The sequence below is a fragment of the Aspergillus japonicus genome (assembly GCF_003184785.1).
Source record: "Aspergillus japonicus CBS 114.51 unplaced genomic scaffold BO86scaffold_44, whole genome shotgun sequence".
NCBI lineage: Eukaryota > Fungi > Ascomycota > Eurotiomycetes > Eurotiales > Aspergillaceae > Aspergillus > Aspergillus japonicus.
In genome coordinates, this window is record NW_020291681.1 from 124760 (window position 1) to 143549 (window position 18790).

The 18790-nt window shown below is 49.9% G+C and overlaps 7 protein-coding genes across 7 annotated transcripts; 2 read left to right on the top strand and 5 right to left on the bottom strand.

Annotated features, from left to right (window-relative positions):
• Positions 1-2: 2 nt before the first annotated feature.
• On the top strand, positions 3-3770 carry BO86DRAFT_149845 (WD40 repeat domain-containing protein). Its single transcript, XM_025666296.1, has 4 exons — positions 3-748; positions 804-1075; positions 1129-1962; positions 2021-3770. The coding sequence occupies exons 1-4, from the start codon at positions 206-208 to the stop codon at positions 3552-3554; spliced, it is 3183 nt and encodes a 1060-aa protein (XP_025525436.1). The 5' UTR covers positions 3-205; the 3' UTR covers positions 3555-3770.
• A 613-nt stretch (positions 3771-4383) lies between these two features.
• Positions 4384-6352, bottom strand: BO86DRAFT_457740 (uncharacterized protein; the record flags this gene model as incomplete). Its single annotated transcript, XM_025677245.1, has 6 exons — positions 4384-4818; positions 4875-5270; positions 5520-5665; positions 5721-5923; positions 6047-6060; positions 6284-6352. 6 exons carry the CDS (start codon positions 6350-6352, stop codon positions 4384-4386), a joined length of 1263 nt encoding a protein of 420 aa, XP_025525437.1.
• A 451-nt stretch (positions 6353-6803) lies between these two features.
• On the bottom strand, positions 6804-8311 carry BO86DRAFT_411529 (uncharacterized protein; the record flags this gene model as incomplete). Its single annotated transcript, XM_025674592.1, has 9 exons — positions 8210-8311; positions 7914-8156; positions 7806-7859; positions 7699-7749; positions 7493-7635; positions 7171-7420; positions 7048-7121; positions 6914-6998; positions 6804-6865 (listed from the first exon to the last, which is right to left on the bottom strand). The coding sequence occupies exons 1-9, from the start codon at positions 8229-8231 to the stop codon at positions 6804-6806; spliced, it is 984 nt and encodes a 327-aa protein (XP_025525438.1). The 5' UTR covers positions 8232-8311.
• Positions 8312-8661: 350 nt separating this feature from the next.
• Positions 8662-10745, bottom strand: acuM (gluconeogenesis transcription factor RDS2; the record flags this gene model as incomplete). The annotated part of the gene is made up of 7 exons (XM_025668208.1): positions 8662-8713; positions 8773-8969; positions 9027-9790; positions 9838-10123; positions 10233-10250; positions 10389-10411; positions 10526-10745. 7 exons carry the CDS (start codon positions 10743-10745, stop codon positions 8662-8664), a joined length of 1560 nt encoding a protein of 519 aa, XP_025525439.1.
• Positions 10746-11336: 591 nt separating this feature from the next.
• Positions 11337-12933, bottom strand: BO86DRAFT_390931 (uncharacterized protein). Its single transcript, XM_025672492.1, has 5 exons — positions 12566-12933; positions 12417-12501; positions 12193-12357; positions 12028-12135; positions 11337-11971 (listed from the first exon to the last, which is right to left on the bottom strand). The coding sequence occupies exons 1-5, from the start codon at positions 12826-12828 to the stop codon at positions 11819-11821; spliced, it is 774 nt and encodes a 257-aa protein (XP_025525440.1). The 5' UTR covers positions 12829-12933; the 3' UTR covers positions 11337-11818.
• A 739-nt stretch (positions 12934-13672) lies between these two features.
• Positions 13673-15266, bottom strand: BO86DRAFT_149944 (basic helix-loop-helix domain-containing protein). Its single transcript, XM_025666297.1, has 2 exons — positions 15061-15266; positions 13673-15001 (listed from the first exon to the last, which is right to left on the bottom strand). The coding sequence occupies exons 1-2, from the start codon at positions 15122-15124 to the stop codon at positions 13731-13733; spliced, it is 1335 nt and encodes a 444-aa protein (XP_025525441.1). The 5' UTR covers positions 15125-15266; the 3' UTR covers positions 13673-13730.
• An 869-nt stretch (positions 15267-16135) lies between these two features.
• Positions 16136-18327, top strand: BO86DRAFT_149948 (uncharacterized protein). The gene is made up of 5 exons (XM_025666298.1): positions 16136-16354; positions 16432-16542; positions 16618-16729; positions 16866-18041; positions 18185-18327. Exons 2-5 carry the CDS (start codon positions 16487-16489, stop codon positions 18305-18307), a joined length of 1467 nt encoding a protein of 488 aa, XP_025525442.1. The 5' UTR covers positions 16136-16354; positions 16432-16486; the 3' UTR covers positions 18308-18327.
• The last annotated feature ends 463 nt before the right edge of the window (positions 18328-18790 follow it).

Sequence of the window (18790 nt, forward strand, 5' to 3'; positions counted from 1 at the left end):
GGAGGCTTCAAACGAATCCCCTCCGTAGCCCCTCATTCGCGGCTCCTTCCTCATATGAGTGATACGACTTGCTATTTCTCAGGCGAATTGACACAAGCGCCCACCCCTCGAAAAACACTACTCGAAAATATCAATGCACCAAATTTTCCCCCCTTGTCCTCAAGGCGTTTTACCATAATCACCTACGAACCCGCTCCGACTCGCCATGGCATACAATACTCTGAATGCGAAGAGCAAGACCAACTCGGGGTCGTCCTTTCGCATCACACCTACAAATTCACCAGTTCTTAGACCCTCCACACGCTCTTCGATGCACAAGACACCACCACAACAGGCAATCCTGGCCCTCCAGACAGTAATCGGTACTACCACCAACTCGCCCAGAGGCTTCTCAAGTCATGCGGGGAGCAATTTCTTCGCTATTTGCGCTGGCTCGACCGTCGTTCTAGCGGACATAGACGAGCAAAATACCCTCCAGCAACGCTTCTTCAGAGCACGACCTTCTGCAACCAGTGTCAATCCTGTCACGTCTTTCTATAATACCTCCACTCCTCCCACTACTCCAGATAGCAGAGCAAAAACTCCGTCGGGTACAAGGTCTGCAGCCCAAAGCGTCCTGCACGGTGGTAATGCCGGTAATGAGTTGGCGGAGTGCAATAGCCCACGTGGATGGTCATCTCGGGAAAGAGTGAAAGCAGTCACCAGCGTCGCAATCAGCCCGAATGGAGGTCTGCTTGCCGTTGGGGAGGTATGTCTCCGTCAATTAGCTTGTAACAACGTACTCCTATGCTGATATTTGTTAGACTGGATATGGTCCGAGGGTCCTTGTCTACTCAACCGCCAAAGGGGCCTCGGGTGAAGTCCCACTCTCCATTCTGACCGAGCATACGTTTGGGGTGCGTGGATTGGCTTTCAGCCCAGATTCACAGTACCTTGCCACCCTTGGCGATGTCAATGACGGATTCCTGTTTGTCTGGTCCGTGAACCCGAAGACAGGATCGGCCAGGCTTCATTCCACCAATAAATGCACTTCATTCATTCGCGACATGGCTTGGGTTGGGCAGACTTTGGTCACGTAAGTCGCATTATCTATACCTCTGTCAGGCCCAGTACTAACAAGCTGCTCAGCGTGGGCACCCGACATGTCAAGGTTTGGAGGCTGCCAGACGTGAGACCGGGATCTCCAAAATCTCGGCTTACTGCAGAACCAAGCGCTAGTCCTTCTAATCATACTCCGAAAGCTCTATCTGGGAGAAACTGCTTGCTGGGCTCGCTAGCAGAAAGCACGTTCACCAGCGTAGCTAGCGTTTCTGACTGCGAGTCAGTAGTAGGAACAGACACGGGGGCTCTTTGCTTCCTGGATCATAACGAGGGAACGCACAAGCTGTCTGTTGCTCATTATTTTGATTATGCTATCACTTCCCTCGCGGTAGATCTGGGCCGCTCATGTCTCTGGGTTGGTGGACGTGGCGGACGTATCCAGTGCATGACCCTGGCAAAGTTACGATCATTAACCGTTCCATCTTCGCCTGCGTTTTCTGGTAGATCTTTGGTGGAACCGAGTTCAAAGGGACCTACCATCACATGTATGGGATGTATTGGTCCCAACTTGGTGGCAATGGACTCTAGCAACACTATCAAAATATTCTCGACTGATGAATTGAGTGATGACCTGGATGTCAATGATAGTGATTTGGGAAACACTCTTCAAGCTCACAGGGATGCTGTCCTTGGTATCCGTTCAGTCTCAGACCCCAATAATCTTGGAGCAGAGTTCTATACCTGGTCACGCAATGGAGTTGTCAAGTTCTGGGATGACACAGGCAAGTGCCGGAACTCACGTTCGATCATTCTTGAACATCCCACCGGGGTCAACGAGGATATCTCCAATGAGCTGAAAGTCTTGTGTGCTACTGATAACATGGATTACTTCTTGTCCGGCGACAAATTCGGTGTTCTAAGGTATCATATTGACTCAATTTGTCTATTGCTATACTCTCACTAACGATACGGTCACTAGACTCTGGCTGAATCACCCATGGAAATGCGTCCAAGAAGTTCGAGCTCATAGTGGGGAAATTACTGACATTGCTGTACATTCCTCCGCCCAAGGTCTTTTCATTGCTAGCGCCAGTCGTGATCGCACTATACAATTGTTTCTCTGGGCAAATGAGAGTCTTGAATTGATTCAGACCATGGACGACCACATTGGAGCTGTCAATGAAATCATTTTCATTGATAACGGAAAGCGACTCGTATCATGCTCTGCCGATCGTACCATTCAGGTCAGAGAGTGCGTGAGTCGCGAGGCTCACGGCGCGTCTGCTTTCGCGTACTTGGTCTCTAAAGTGATAACATTGAAAGCATCGCCAGTATCCATGGCATTACTATCGAAAAATGAGAACACACTCATTGTCTCCACTACTGACCGCTTTGTTCAGCACATTGACCTGAGTTCCGGTCGACAAACTCATTCGTTCCGGACCACTGACGCTGATTCAACTGATACGGTGGTCATGAGCTCCCTGGCTGTATCTGCTGAAGATTCGGAACATGATTCCCCTAGACTGCTCTTCGGAGTGTCAGGATCAGACAAGTCCATTCGTGTGTACGACTTGGACAGAGGCGTCCTTCTTGCGGCTGAATTCGGACATACCGAAGGAGTTAGCGACGTTTGTCTGCTCTCGAGGAGTTCTAAGTCAGCCAGCCAAGTGAAGAAGTGCTCTCTAGTTAGCTCTGGCATTGATGGTCTCGTTATGCTATGGGATTTGTCGCTGCTTGCTCAGGCACCTCGAGATTCCGTGCACAATAGTAATAAGGAAGACGATGACGCTCCAATCAAAGCATCCGCAGTCTCCAAGCCTCCTTTACGCAAAGTCCTGTCTAGGCACGAAATTGCCGAGTTCCAGCGGCAGGAGAATATTGCGGTCACTCCGACGCCTGCGCGTGGACATTCCCCCACATTTCTGCGGAAATTCGCTAAATTATCGCTTTCGCCTTCCCTAAGATCTGGAAGCACTTCTCCGACATCACCCGCATCGACACCCAGTCGTCGCTCACCTACGTCCGGCATTCATCGAGACAAAGCTCATACATCACCGTCACTGTGCAAGCAAAAGCCCCCTAGTGCTAAGAAGGCCGTGTGTAGCCGCAAAGAATCTCGCCGTTCATCTATGGACTTCCGGGCTCGTGCTAGAAGCATGGGGAAAAGCGATCTCGGCGCACTTGATACGTCCACTGAACAAGTCTGTCGAACATTAAAGGCTTATCGTAAGAAGCTCAACAACTCGACAGAGTATTTACATACTCAGCGGGATCTCGAGAGAGAGCTAGAGCTTACGCTGCGTGTGTTGGCCTCCCGGAACAGGACCCGTGAGACCCTCGAGAATGATACCGACAGCAGCGGCAAGGAAAACCAGAAGGTATCTAGAATCGGCAAGCTCCATGAAGACTCGTGTAGCACCGAGCGACTATCTTCAATGCCTGAAATTCGTCGGACAGATTCGTTCGCACCCTCAGAGATCTCTTCCCTTGTTCTGAATGGCGATGATTGAACAAGTGAGATTCAATGGCAGGCCCATTGCACTCTTTTATCAAATGAGGGATCATAATACTTCCTGATCATCCTCTTTCCTTTCTACCTCTCAACTGTTATAACATATCATTCGAGCGGGACCAATGCACTTTGAAGTCGCCTTGATGAATTTATCAATTACACTACCTTGGCTCTACGCGTTGCAAGTGCTTCAATGTACTTATTCCTCGTTTCAACCTCTCATCTGCGAGAACTTCACATTTCAGGAGATATGTCCCTCGTTTCTTACCGGCGCTATGCGGGGACCCGAAAGAATTTGCGGTCCCCATCCAGTCCAGTCGCTGTGTTGCGGCATCACTTAATCTTCTCTTCTCCGCTCAAGATGAGGGCTTCTTCCCTCAGCTGGGTTGTTTACTTCAAGTTCATGTGCACCTGTTCTTAAACCTTCTTTATGCTCATCCTCGAGCGCATTTCTCTCGTGTCTTTGGTTCTTTCCCGGAAAGTCGTTCAACTTCCGTCAGCTGGCTTCACCTCCTTTATGCTGGCCTTGTTTACTAAGTTCAAAATGATACCCATATTGGCCGAGACCATGGCAAGTCTGACTCTTGATTGTTCTTGCATTGGGCTGTGGATCTTTCTTGCTCATACATAGTTTTCCGCGTCTTCTTCGTAATACACTCCAACCAACCACTCAGTCAAACATAGACCCATCGCACTTGCCTCTCATATTCAGCTTATAAATGGGCTAGAGACTCACTCATACATTCGCAATGCGGAGGCGGAGAAAACACTTGCCACTTATAGAAAAGAAAACCTCGCAATTTCCCAATTCATGCCATCCCCCCCTCCTAACCCCCCATTGACCCGGGTCCTTCCAACCCTCCTTCCACCATCAACTTCCCGTACCTCGCCCTCAACAACCTCCCCAATGCACCCCCGCCATCCTCTCCACCCACCACCAGCAGCAGCAAGTCCGCCAACGCAATCGCCTTCCCCGCCCACCGCCGACACTCCCCATCCTCTCCCGCCAGATAGAAATCCACCGCCCGATTGAACGCCACCGACGCCATCCACTGCACCTCCCCCTCCGGAAACTCTGTCATCTTCCAGTCCCGCACGAGGACCAGGACCTGGTCGAGGACCGACTCCGCGAGTTCGGGCTGGCTTGCGTCGAGGGCGAGCTGGTACAGCACGTGCAGGTACCGAGGGAGGGTGGTGTGGAATGTGGTGGTGGGTTTGGTTAGGTCGGGGGAAGGCGAGGTGTGGATTGTTCGGAGGAGCAGCTTTTTCTTTTCTGTTAGGTGGGTTCTATTCTTTGTATGGTTGGGACGTAACCTACCTTGATGGCTTGGACGATATTTGAGAGAGGGGTGGTGGTGCTAGCGCGAAGGAGGATATCGAGGTAGATTGCTGTTACTTGGGGGGTGAGGATGGGTGAGGAGAGGTGGATTAGGTTGGCTATGTGGGTCCAGTTACTGCTGCTGCTGGTGGTGTTGTCGTCGCTGTTGAGGTGGATTGAGGCTTCTAGGTCGAGGGCGAGAATGATGCGGTATTTTGGGAGCCAGAGGGTGTTGCTGTCTGAATCGGAGCTTGCGTTTACAGTAGGAATGGCGTTTTGAGGCAAGTTTGAGGTTGGGCTTGGGGTTGATTCGGGGTTGTAGGGCAACTGGATGTGAGCGGTCAGGTTTGCTTGGAAGGCGATGCTGGATTCATGGGCTGCTGTGTAATGGGTTTTCTGGATTTTCAGGGGTTTGAGTTAGGGTTATGGATGATGGAAAGGGAGGGTGGGTAATGACCTTTTTTGTTGGATCAATGGTTTGCCGCGCAAGGGATATGTGCTTGGTTGTCTTCAAGAATTGGCAAAGGAGGTACGTGGTGTTGAGTGGTGGGTTGGTAGGGTTGACTTGTTCTTGATGTAGGGTTGTGAACTAGAGGCTGGTTAGTCCGGGGCTGTGGAGAAGAAATGCAAACGGCTGTCTTTTACCTTGATGGATACTTCAAGGAGACTCAGGGTCTGCTCTGTTCGTTCTGAGTTCCGTAGTCTCATTGCAAGGTTGTAGCTCTTCTTCGCAAGCCATTCTAGCTCGTCCGTGGTGAAAGCGCCTGCTTGCTTCTGAGCGGGAAACATATCTAGGGCTAGTAGGGTTAGCTGCCACTGTATCGGACTTTACAAGAGGTCACGAACCTGCTTTGAATGCAGATGTAATCGCATCTACTAGCCCTTCATCTGTGGCGTCGCAGGCGTCGAGTTCAGTGACAAGATATAGAATTGTAGACATAGGATTATTGTCAGTCGGGAAAGCTGATGGTGGACCCATCTCACACGTACTGAAACAAACGCCCAGGCTGTTTGTCAAGTTGAAGGCCTTCTTTGCTTGACAGTAGTTGCTGAAGACATTGAAGTGCCTCTATCATCTTTCCCTGTCGGAATGCTTCCGCTATGCAGGATATGATATACGGTGATGATATCTCGGCGAGCGCGAACAGTGCTTGGAAGTAGACAGAACCTACGATTTGTCAGAAGGCTAGAAACAGTGGGAAGGAGAATCAGCTACTAGAAGTACATCTACTGTCCCGCAGGGTCAACTTATACATCAGATACAAAGTCAGTGGGCAATGTCTGCATTCTTCTGGCAGTTGGTTGAAAAGTGTATCCGCGGCGGTTGTACTCAATGTCTCCGAAGCACAAAGAATAAGTTTCCTATTCCATGGTCAGTTTTGATGAGAAGAAGTGGAAATCTTTCTTACCTGAGTAACTTGGATCTGCTGTCGGAGGAAAGTGGAATAACTGGCTGTTGGAGCATGAAGAGACACCATTTTTCTGCGGAGGGTGCATCATGATCTGATATGGCTCGATTTATGTGCTTCCAGACTATCTTCAACTCGCTCAGCAATTGGAAGTCGACTTTAGAATTGAGAAAATACCATCAGACAAGCTTGTTGTGCTTCTACGCTCAGTAATTGCTTGTCGAAGTCCGGGTTATCTGCAACCTCCTCAAAGAGTCGCAGGCTCGCCTGAGCAGAAAAGCGTGGACCTGTGAGAACATCGACTAGCCTGACAAATGCATGTTCGAGTTCATGCTGAAGACACGGATTCGTGATCATCTCAATCAGGAGCCGCTTCAGTGCTTGGAAATATTTATCGGGACTGCCGCATGTCAAGATAGATGTATTGGTTGCTCACATGGTAACTCACGAGTCCTGAAGCTTGCTGGTATAGTAAAGGATCCTATCAAAGGTTACTGAGGCCCCTCATCATTAGAGCTGGTTACCCGCACATCCTGAAGCTGCTTTCTGAGGCATCCATCACCTTCAAGGCGTCTTGTAGTACTGCCATGAATATCAGTGACTGCTCTAAATGATAGTGGGACAACTCACCTTGGAAGTACCGTTCCACATCTCTGTTCTCTCGAGCAAGGACTTCAAGCTCCAGAAGCCGAATTGAAAACATATTGCTATACTGCTACACACGGATGAGCTTACAAGCATTGCTGAAGAGTCGACCCACTTACAGATTTCAAGTGACCTAAGGTTCTCACAAGATTGTCTTTCGAGTCATGCGTATCAAGGTGAGTATTCGCTCGCACTGTCCCAAAGTCAGTATATGAAAGACCTAGAAAGGCCATGACCCACACCTAAAGCATGCAGAATTAGAAGCTCCTTATCCTGCAAAGGAACATCAGATCCTTCAGAACTAGAAGCAAGCAGCTTGCATTGCTCCAATCCCCTTCCCAGCCACTTCGCCGCCACATCGTACTGACTGCACGACAGCGCCGAGCTCCCAACCTTGAAGCAAAGATCCAGAACACAGGTATCGCCAGTGATCGACTCAGGGAGTTTAAGAAACAAATGATCTGCAATGTCCGATCTGCCTTGCAGCCACGCCTGAAATTCAATCCTCCCTGTCAGCAGCCTACAATACCCAGACTTCAGCTCCGCGTAACAGATCATGCATACCAAGTGGACCCGAAGCGCATAATAATGCACGTTGCACTGACGCAACCTCGCTTTATCAACATCTGTCTCCAAGTGCTCGAGCGCATCCAGCCGCATAGCTACCGCCTCGATGACTTTCAAGCTGATGGCGACGCAACCATGCTCTGAGGCGCATGTCAAGATGGGTTTGCCGGTAGTCAATGCCCAAATCGAACAGTCATACATACCTATGCAAGTCTTGACCAGCTTGTAAGCTGTCTTCAAGACTCTGAAGCTCCCTGGCGCAGAGGTAAGTCAGTGGTATCAGACATCAGTGTGGACCATAAGGGCGGACCCAGACTCCTATTCGAGATGGCAGTATCGAGCATAGCCCATGCGAACGCTTTGACTATATTTCCGCTCAGCCTCGAGACCCGTAATTATATGACAGACAAGAGTGTACCTTTGCACAAGACCACGGATGATGTTGGTTCGCTGCAGTTCGTCATACGCTGCGTGCAGCTGTTCCACAGTTCTGTGCCTGCGTGGTCCAAACGCCGGCGGATGGAGGGGTAAGAGGTGCTTGTGGAAACTGGCAGATGGCTGAGATAGCTGTCTAGCTTGTTCGACGTAGCTTCATCCAAGTGTAGACTCGAGAGTTCGTGGCCGTCTGCTTGGATTTGCTTCTGGATCTCGCCTGCGAAGGCTAGGGGAGGTCAGGTATTGAGCGCATTTCACTCTGCAAGGTAGTATGCTTACATAGAATGGCCTCTCCTGCCATCTTAGGAATTGGGTTTGGGTTGTAGACAGTTTTTCTGGAGTAGGTTAATTGACCTGGAAGAGAATTTTACGACACCCCTGGGTGATGTATTGGAAGTTCATGGCTCGTGTAAGTAGATCGCTACTCCGCACTAGGATCAAGGGGTGGTGCTGATACACAATGGTATCGGAGACCACCTGACCGGCATACTCATGATCTGAATGGCACTACAAGTACAACAGGCCTTGACTCTCAGAAGAATCTCGTTTTCTTGAACCCAAATTATGGTACATTTCCTGGAACTGAGAAGCTGTTCAAGTGAAAAGGCTATTACATGGCCCCTGTGAAGCAAATGACAAAGAAATGGATATCTATAGACCAAAGCTAGATCAAAGTGCGAGTGACTCCGTACTAAAGCGAAAAATAGCAGACAAGATGAAGATGACGGACTTCATTTCGCCTTCCGCTGCGAAGGTAAGAAGTTTCCGATTATGAGCGATGGTCTGTTTTCCAAGGGAGTTAGTGTTCCATCACCGATTCATTCCTTTGGGAATTGACTCACATATTGTGGTTGTCTCGCCGTATGGTGAATGAGAAGCAGCAGGGAATACCGTCAGTAGACGAGTTCGAATTGGGATTTTTCAAGGTGCAGCTTGTGAGCATTGCCTTCTGGGTGCTATCGAACGCAATCGCCCCGAATTTCTCCCAGTAGCTAACAAGCTGGTCCTCCACAATGATTTCATGGATAGCCAATTTACCCTGTATAATGTTAGCATCCACTCGTCTCCGGGCAAGGGAGGCCAAAACACGACTCACATCGCGCAATGACTCGATAGGAACGCCGATCAGTTCTGCCATTTCTTTGTTCCCTCGAAAGATCTCTCCCGTCCGTCTCCAGCAGCAAGCAGGAATGGCCATACTAGCGAAAACACGATCGTACTCCATCAGACTGCGTTCAAACCACATCTCCACCAATATCAGCTCAATGTCAGTCAAGCTTTGCATTCTCTCCCGGAATTTCGGCCGGAACTTGTCCAGCTGTCGAAGGATCTTCTGCCGTGAAGCTTGCTGGAGGTGTCTTTCCATATACTGGTTCAACCTTGCATAGCCTTTAACATAATTGAATGGTCTCAAGAGTCCTGCGTCATACTTGGCCTTCAGAAGTTTGTTCATTCGCTCCTCTGGTGGATCTGAGCCTGAAGGATCAGCTGCAGTCATGTAATATGTCTCTCTTGCCTTGTCGTTGCTCACTGCAGCAGCAGGGCCCTGCGCAGGTTCACTCTGGGTTTGCTGATTCTGTTGATTTTGTTGCGACTGAGCCTGTTGGGCTTGCTGGAGCATAGACGTGTTTGATCCTCCTAGGGTAGCCATGGAGTTTATCAACGTCGGGTCGGAATAAATCCCATGCAGATCATCATTCTGGAAAACAGATCCATCGTCAAGAAGACTATTACTGAGGAAGTCCCCAAGAAGGTTGTACTCGTTGGTGACCTCGGGCGCATTGAACATATAGGACGGATGAAATGAGTGCATGTCTTGAAATTGGCTTTGCCCGCCAATCCATTCATTGAAGGGAAGTACTGTGTAATCGCGTCAATGATGAATCCTCAAACGTCATCTCCATTACGTGGCGTCTCACCGGAAGAAGACATATTGCCCGGCTGCTGCACCGAGGGCACAGAGGAAGCCGATAGGCCCATTGTCGCATCTGGGAGGATTTGCTGACCGGCAGCATCCTGGACATCGACCGTTCTGGGCATTCCTTGGATGTTTGGATACTCGTTGTTCGAAGAGGCTTCGTCATCCGCAGCCGAATGCTCATTCTCGCTCCGGGACCGCTTGGAAGACTCTCGAGGCTCATCATGGCACAAGTGGCCGATGTTCCGCTTTATACATCGTGTACAAGGTCGTTCCTATTAAGCCGAACATCTCGCGTCAGTATGCCTGACTCATTGGGAAACACCCTGTGCAAAGACGTTTCACAAAGGATGTTGGGAGGGATAACGTTCAAGAAGGTCGTACCGAGTCGCAAGTCATATGCTGTGCCACGTGGAATATCCTCCTGTTAGCAAGTGAACCACTTTGAAATACTGATCAATTTGTTCTCAGAGAGCGGAAATGCCGCTCTAATCATGGCCAGGGAAGGTGGTTTGGTTGCCGCATGTGAGAGAGGCTTACCGATCGCCGACAGTAAACGCATGCTGTCAGTCATTCTTGCATCAGCCAGCCATTCGGAACGGGAATATATGACAAAGAGAGCACATGGGTTCCTACCGTCACCCTAGCAGGGCCCATGGCAAAGACTATCTACTTACCATGATTGACCTTGCGGCGCTTCTTCGGACTCGAGTGAGCCCCCACCGCAGTCATTTCAGATTTGGGGCCCTGTGTGCCCAGCAGTTCCTCCTTTACATTCGTATTTTCTCGAGTATGTTCGCCATTTGCTATACTGATTCTCAATTTTTCGGCTGTCCCGTTGTTGGGTTGGTGTTGTTCGGGCCCTGTACCCGGATGCGCTGCGCTTTTCTCCGTCATTGATCGCTGGGCGCAAAACCGTTGCGCAAGAACGGGATCGATGTTGAGATCAATTGATTCGACTGGCTCAGGGCGCTCCAAGGAGGATGGCAAGTTGCAGACATTCAAGGCTAACCGATATCTTGTTGGGCAGTAACGATCAACGATTTTGGTTGCTTTGTTGCGGCGTCGATCTGTAAACTTGCTCAGTAGAAATTGCGAGGATGCGCGCGAATGCGATCGGCTCATCGAAGTTCCCCGCTGGAGCGGGACTTGGATCTTTGAACTCCCGGGCTCCTCCGCATTGGGAGGGGAGAGGGGAACAGAACGGCGGCTAATCTGTCAGCCTCGGGAAAGACTTGGCCCTCCCTGGAGCCACAGCCCATGTGCCACATTAGACTAGGTAATAAAATAAGTACTATAGAAAGCAGAAACTAGGTGCGTCGAATAATGTTTTAACTATAAATGCCTCATACAAAAAAAGGAAGTCCCTCGGTTGAACTCATACATGTTGCTTGGAAACTCTTACGTTTAACAAATGTTGAGTGGCATGATTTAGTCTATGCTCTTGTAGAGTGGAAGCACGTGGACTATGTCTCAAAGTAGTATGGTCTTCAACACGTTCGAACTACTTTACAGGCAAGTAGGACCCTTACATTTGCAGGCCCGAGCCCACAACAGTCTCAGATATGTACTCGTCTTTGCGTGCCAGTTTGTAGGCCAAGTGACTCCATCAGTCCACTGTGTGGTGTATGTTTCACTGCTTGACTCGGGACCCAGTCCTTCGTATATATGTTCGGTGCATGTATTGCCAAGAGATGCGGACCCTGTAAGCAAAGTATTGGCACACTCATACCGAGGCCATGCACGGGGGCTTGATGCACCAGCTTAAACCCATCCGCTCCTCGATCGTTGCAATTTGAACATTTGCCGAGATCATGACGCCAGCGTCACTGCTTCAGCGTTCAGGGGCCCTTGACCCATGATGATGTCGCTGTGCAGACTTCGCTGCATTGCTGTCGAATAATCAGCCTCAACGGAACAGCATGAGCTGCGGCTGGGCATGTTATTAGCTTGTTTGCTGTGAACCTGCTTCAGTCGTCAGGAAGGAAAGTCAAGCTTAGCGCCGCTTGAGATTTGGCGACTGCATCTCTCAGGCCAGTCAGGGGTGTCGTGTTATTTTGCATCGACTTGAGATGGTCATGCAACTGTTCTAATAAACCAAAAACTTCTGGATCGGCCTCAAGCTAGATGGGGCTTGTCAATAAAGTGACCTTACAGTTTGCCGAGAATAAGTTCCTACCTCATCAAACATGACCTGTGCGCCGTTATCATTTGCAATGGTAAAGCCGCACTGGTTTGAGTCGTGGTTATCAGGGGCGTTGCTCAATTGCCGTAGCACCGGATGTTCCTTGATTAAGATGAGAATCAGCGACTTGATCTTGCTATCACTGGGCCAGGTCCTTACATTCTTCATCTGTCTCTTTCTTTCTGCCTCGACTCCCTTTGCGTTTCTCTCCATCTCCTGCAGTTGTTTCCTCTCTTTCTCAAGTAGTGCTTCCTCTTTCTCCACCTCAACCTTCAATAGATCGATACTATCATTCATCGTAGCTAGAGCAGCCTCCAACGAGGACTACACTTTGAGGTTAGACCAGTTTCTGAATCGGTCGATTGATGGTGGAACCGCCTTACATGTTCTTTGAGAGCTGCTTCGTACTCAAACACGGAATCTTTCGCGACGGGGGGGAACGGCATTCGCGGCAGTCGTTTTCCCAAACTAAGCGACAAATATGCTGTCAGTTCTATCCCGAGGGTCCAATGGCACGTGTCAGGGACAGTACTTTTTCACAACAGCTTGCACGGCGGCCTGCGCTTCGATGCGCTTGCTCTCATTTTGTTGTCGCATGATGACAGGGCGCTCCAGGGCTCGGAACATGTCGCGAACTTTGTCTTGCACGGGTTCGGGAAGCGTCGACCACTTGCTCTTGATGGTCCTCTCAGAGACCTGCCTGACTTGTGGCTTGAGGTAGGCGAATCGCTTGTTGCGTGCATTGTTATCGTGGTCCGGCGCATGGCTCGTACGCTTCCGTTTCGGAGGAGGCATGTTCGCAAGAGCCGGCGAGGTTTTCCTCTCAGTTGGTCTTTGAGGTTGGAGATCGAGGCTGAGCGATGGTTGCAATTGATGTTGTTACATCTGGATGGTTTGGTGGTTCTTGATGAGTATCGGACTGTTGTCCGGTCCCAGAACAACAAATGGGGGCGGATCACATGACAGTTTGTTTCCCTTGCGGATCTAAACAACCTCCGTAAAAGGCTAAGCCTCTTTAAATGTGCGGAGCTCCCCGCGAGACTAGTAACTACTGTCCAATGCTCCGTACAAACCTCATCCTTGTTAAGTACTTCCTACATCTCGCGGTCGCAAGTTTTTCAGGCCTGGAGTTATGAGTATCGGTGCAACGACTAGGAACATAGCAATACGTCGCACTGAAACGCTCGCTTGGCAAAGTATCTGTCATTTCTTGGCTCGAAAAGGTGTCTTCGCTCCGCCCCATGATATATTTTTGCATGAATCGCATCTACAATACAAGACAAGCAAAAAAAGTGGTCTCTTATGATCCTGGCGTGGCGCTCAAATACTAGCGCTAATTGAGAAGATTTTATTTTGTTTAGTTCGATCGTAGCTAGTTCGGAAATTTGGCTATATAGTTACACATGCATCGGCTATATATAAATATGGCGATGAAAGTAAGCCAGAAGGGGTATTATGGGTAGAAGCATGACATGCGGCAGGTCAGCAAGCAAATACTCACTAGTAGAGCCTCGCCGGGAAAAGTGTGCTTCAGATCATGACCGCCAGAGAAGAACGCCTGCAGTTTCATCTGAAAGATGACTGGAAAACCGCTCAAGTGCTCCAATGTACAGATAAGTCAAAAGGTAAGCCCATGCTTTTGAACCAGACCTGGGAATTAATAATGGTAAATCGTGATCGCGTAACTTGGATGAGGGCTATCGAGGCATGACCAAACCGTTCATTGACTTCATCTCTGCGAGCTGTGCTTTGAGGATTTCATTGCCTCGCAGGATCTCCTCTAACCAATCGGCGGCTTGAGTCAGCATCGCGCTCTTACTAAAGCCGCCTCCTTTCAGCCCGGGGACAAGTAGGCATAGGTCATCGAAGCCCTGTCGAATGAGATTTCGTCGCTTCTGTTCCGACAGAATGTGGTTGCTTCTTTTCTGTTCTTCGGTTAGGTTCTCGCGCGCAGCTTTTGGCCCCGAAGAGAGCCTTCGTTTCTGGAGGGTATCTTGCGATAGCCGCCGAGTCGAGGATTTGGACTTCTTGGGTTTTTGTCTCGAGGTATCGTCATCCGAGGTTTCGTCATCTTCCTCTTTGACCAAAGTTCTCTGTTTCTTCTTTGGCTGAGCGAGATCTTCCACATGGTCCCGAAAGCCTCGCCGTAGATTGCTGAGTTGACCAGCTGCGGCGGCATCTGCCCATGGAGCATCGTAACCTCCAGTGTGTCTTATTGTTACGGGACTCGGCGCGCGCGTGTTCGTGGCACTGCTCTGCGGTTCAAGGCATACTAGATGACCAAGCAGTTCTTTGGTCCGATCCTCTTCATTAGGCTGTTCCGGAGGCGCCAAATAGCCCTGGCCCATGAAACCGACATCTGAGCCCCAATGAAGCGGGCGCACCTTTGCCGTCACTTGTTGTTCGGGTGATATGGGCTCTCGAACATCGAACAACATCTCCGACGTATGAAAACCCACGGGCATGCGGCGACGAGACGGCTGCTTTGACTGGCTATGACTGCTAGGCGCCTGGACCTTGCCGTGGCCATTCATTCTTGGATTGTTGAAATCGGCGTCGGGAGAAGCAAAATTGTGGTGATTGAAGCTGGAATTGAAGTCATTCCCAGTAAGTCCGTTGTGGTAAAGCATGGAAGCAGCCGCGAAAATTTCTGCATTTGTATTCATGTCCGGAGCCAGCATCTCCATGCTAGACTTGTCCATGCTGCCATGAGGGAGACCTGGTTGTGAAAGAGACGTCGTGGAGCCCTCGAAGGTGGGCGGTAGTTCGCCTGGCCAGTCCAGCCCGCTAGTCCCAAGTAAACGGTTCGTCTGTCCTTCCATCCAGAAGTCGCTCGGGAAATGGTTGGAGTTCATCGTTGTGAAGAAGTTGTCCAGCATTGTGGACTCGTTGTCGTCAAGGAGAGCGGGCCCGGGCGGTCGTGCAGGCGCAGGTTCATATGGAGTGTCCATTGGCGAAAGGAAAGAATCTATAGGCGCACACATCTTTAGCATGAGCACGGAGGGAATTGTGGATTGTTGAACGTACAGCCAAACGGGCCAGGTTGTGGGCTGTCGCTGCCATTATGCGCTTCGGGATTTCTGAGGTCCATGATGGCGATACGGCAAGAGAGATAAATTTGAGGGTTTGGAGATCGCGAGTCAAGTTTCCGCAGCAGTTGCTACCCTAGTGTAGAGCAGCGCCGAGAAGGCAGCGCGGACATGCCTTAACCGGCGTAGGTATCGTTGAATCAGACTCGGGAATAATCGGGAATCGCAGGCCACAAAAGCTCACAGGCACGAGCTGGGGGGAATGATGCAGACGCTTGTTGTCAACAGATGCATTCGGTTCGGGTATAAGCTGGTGATGACAATGACAGAATGACCGACGGGTCTGTTATGTATGGAGCAAGGCAGCGTTCAAGCGGAAGGACTCGGTTGCAAAGTGGGACATCTCCCACATTGATTCGTTAGACAAATAAAAGGAAGGATGGCGGAAGGAGGAGAAATCCGGGGAATAGCTTCGATGGTGGAGAGAGATCACTCTCTGTTGGCTGGGCGAGAGAGCGAGAGACTGGGAGTAGAGTAGGTAAGTAAGAGACTCAACTCACTTAGCATAGGTAGGAATTCGTTCGGTCTTTATGAGTCGATCACATGCAAAAAATCTCGCGCTGGACCGGCGGTCGCGTGACGTAACAGTAATACGCCAAATACCACACTCTGGCTGGGCATTTGGGCTGAAGCGCAGTAATGTTTCGGTACGACCAGCTTAGTCTCGGCCCAATTTCCCAGTCCGTCATTGCAGTTGCTGGTCTTCTCTCCTAGTTCTTTAGTTCTACCCATTGATTAATTGCTGCTGCATCCCACTAACTCCATTCATTAATTCATTAATCAAACAAAGGTGTTCGCCTAACAATTCGGTCATTCTAGCCGTGGGACAAGAGAATATAATTTGAGCTTTCTTGGTCTCTTAACCGGGGGTTCGTTATATCTCTTATATCTTTTTTATAGACCCTTCCATCTCCGCGCATCCACGGGTGATGCTCAAAGACCCCAAGTTTGGTCCAAGCAACAACGGGCAACGGGGATCGTCGTTGATTACCGAATAATCGTTACCCCTGACCCAGCCCTAGCAGTGACTCTCCCTCGTGTCTACAAGAACCGAGGCCTTCCAACTGCGTCGCACGGATCCCGCGGGGAATCCTATGAAAGGTTGCTGTGGAGCACAGAGCTTTGTGGTTATCGCCGCAGATCAAAGCGTTTGTGCCAGCACTCAATGCCTTAGATTCCCAACTTTGTGTAATGTTTTAGTCCAATCTTGAGGCAGACCCATCCCCTCACAGGTTCGTGAAGAAGTTTATCGTTTGACTGCCACTGGTGATCAAATGAAATGAAGCACCTGTCTGACAACAATTGGTAGATTGCATTGGTTAAAAATCTCCAGCGAGAGTAATGACTGGCGAGCTTGGGACACCATGGATCCTGTTGCCATCCGCTACCAGCATCGCAGCAGAATTGACATTCTGAAGCCGTACGTTCTGATCCATTCAACATGACTTCTGTTGCTCTTTTCCTTCACCTGAGCGTGGCATACTCACTGTCGAAGGATACTGCGGGCGTATGCTCTTGGATACTTGTCTTCAACCACCCCGAGAATAATTTCCTGTCTACGGCGCATTCAGGACAAAAGGCTCACCAACACAGACAGGCTGAAAGAGGTAAGAAGCTCCCCCTGTTTTTCTCCTTGGCCGGGGTTGTTGATGCTACACCAATTGGTGTGTGCTGGCCATTTGTGCTCTTTCTAAATTGCGGATGTATCACTTGGGAGGCCAATAGCTCATCTTGCTTTGACAGCTGTTCCATACGTTGACCAATGCGTTACGGCTCGAAAGCTTTCCCACGTTCTGTGCTCTTCTGATTGGTGGTTCAACTATTACTCCCTTAATACTTTCACGCTGTCTTGAGCATGTACGCCACAAGTTTAAGCTCAACACCTCTAAGTGCACTTCGCAGCTCATGCAAATTATTCGGTTTGTCTCGGCATTCTTATCTGCCTGGTACACATTTCAGCTCTTGAATAAGAAGCCCATTAAAATACAGGGTAAATCGAGGGTTCCTGATGATTGCAACTCGACGCATAGCGCTGTGGGGCTGGCGAACATTAGAGAAGCACCATGCGAAAATCCTCAATTTGTCGGCCGGAGCATGGATCTTACGCTCTTTAGCCTCACACGCGCTGCGGACTTGATCGTGTGCATAGGCTGGCAGCGATGGCAGCGATGCAAGGACAGAAACCACTGGACCTTGGCAGAGCGTGTAGCGCCCAAGCTTGCTGATGCTGGTGCATTCGCTGCTAGTGCAGCGATAGTTATGTGGGCATGGTTCTATATGCCAGAAAGGCTGCCAAGGTCTTATGAAAGGTGGATTGGGGAAGTAGCAAAGGTTGACGCTAGGCTGATTGAAGCACTGCGTCGTGCCAGAAGAGGTGTATTGGTATATGGGAAGGATACTGGACAGGCTCCTCTCCTACAATCCATGTGCAGGGACTACGGTTGGCCTCTTAACTGGGGTGATCCCTCGAGCACTGTCCCTATACCGTGCGAGATGGTCCACATGGGATGTGGTCCGAGCTGTGAGAAACATGCAGTATCTAGATTTGCTCGAACATTCAAGTTTGCTTGTGCGACTTACATTCCTATACAGCTTCTCCTGCGTCTGCGCAAGTTGAATTCAATGTCGTCACTCAAGCACGCCTTATCAACCGCCCTGCGCTCGTCTGCGTTCCTTGCTTCGTTTGTGAGCATGTTCTATTACTCAGTGTGCCTCGCCAGAACAAGGCTAGGCCCCAAGATCCTTCCCCGTGACACAATCACACCCATAATGTGGGATTCTGGGCTTTGTGTTGGCGCGGGATGTCTCATGTGCGGATGGAGTATACTCATCGAGAGTGCGCAGAGACGGCAAGAAATTGCATTGTTTGTAGCACCCAGAGCCGCAGCAACTGCTATGCCGAGGTTCTATGATAAGAAGGTATGCTTAACTGAGTTGGCCATAGCGTCCGGCTGCTTGGTTCGAGGATGGTTGCACTAGCCCCGTCGTTCCATCCGTCATCCCGACTCTGGGCTACCCTGGATTTTGAGATCCTATGCTGACAATTTCTATTTGTTTGACAGTACTTGTATCGTGAACGCATTGCATTCGCTATCAGCGCTGCTGTTCTTCTAACGTGTGCACACGAACGCCCCGAGATGGTCCGAGGAGTTTTTGGAAGGGTGGCAGCAAGTGTCTTACGATGACCGCGCATGAGCGACTCCCTTGCTTCCAGCAGCAATCTGTTCATGCACCATTGGATCGACAGACCCAATGCTCTCCTCTGCTATTCACTATGAGCTGACGATAAGGTAAGCTTAAGAGTTGGAAACCATGCGCAATGATCGCGCCTGCATCTATGCAGCGAGTGTCAAGTGCAAAACCTGAAGACGGCTTCGAAGAAGAGGAATGCAATTCATAAATACGATCAAGTGAACCAAGCAGCATCAGTCTGCACACAACTGACGGGTGGATCGATAAGGAGGATGAAGTGTAGCATATCAGGCTGATAAGCTGAAGCTCGGAGACATGGCACGGTGGGGTTGAGTTGTCAAGCGCCTCTCTGAGACTGGCAGTTAGGGCTAAATAGGTATGCAATCGTTTTAAGACAAGTTGCAATAGGTTGTCTTCCTCTCTGTTATGACATACAAGCATCAATGAGCGAGAGTTTCTAAGCATTACTAGAGCCC

Coding starts and splice junctions, on each gene's coding strand:
- BO86DRAFT_149845 (XM_025666296.1), top strand. CDS start 206: ATGGCATACAATACTCTGAATGCGAAGAGCAAGACCAACTCGGGGTCG. Junction 1,076..1,128: donor GTTGGGCAGACTTTGGTCAC/GTAAGTCGCATT, acceptor CAAGCTGCTCAG/CGTGGGCACCCGACATGTCA. Junction 1,963..2,020: donor GACAAATTCGGTGTTCTAAG/GTATCATATTGA, acceptor TACGGTCACTAG/ACTCTGGCTGAATCACCCAT.
- BO86DRAFT_390931 (XM_025672492.1), bottom strand. CDS start 12,828: ATGCCTCCTCCGAAACGGAAGCGTACGAGCCATGCGCCGGACCACGAT. Junction 12,136..12,192: donor GAAAGAGACAGATGAAGAAT/GTAAGGACCTGG, acceptor ATCTTAATCAAG/GAACATCCGGTGCTACGGCA. Junction 11,972..12,027: donor CACAGGTCATGTTTGATGAG/GTAGGAACTTAT, acceptor AGCCCCATCTAG/CTTGAGGCCGATCCAGAAGT.
- BO86DRAFT_149944 (XM_025666297.1), bottom strand. CDS start 15,124: ATGGACCTCAGAAATCCCGAAGCGCATAATGGCAGCGACAGCCCACAA. Junction 15,002..15,060: donor ACAACCTGGCCCGTTTGGCT/GTACGTTCAACA, acceptor GTGCGCCTATAG/ATTCTTTCCTTTCGCCAATG.
- BO86DRAFT_149948 (XM_025666298.1), top strand. CDS start 16,487: ATGGATCCTGTTGCCATCCGCTACCAGCATCGCAGCAGAATTGACATT. Junction 16,543..16,617: donor AGAATTGACATTCTGAAGCC/GTACGTTCTGAT, acceptor TCACTGTCGAAG/GATACTGCGGGCGTATGCTC. Junction 16,730..16,865: donor ACACAGACAGGCTGAAAGAG/GTAAGAAGCTCC, acceptor TTGCTTTGACAG/CTGTTCCATACGTTGACCAA.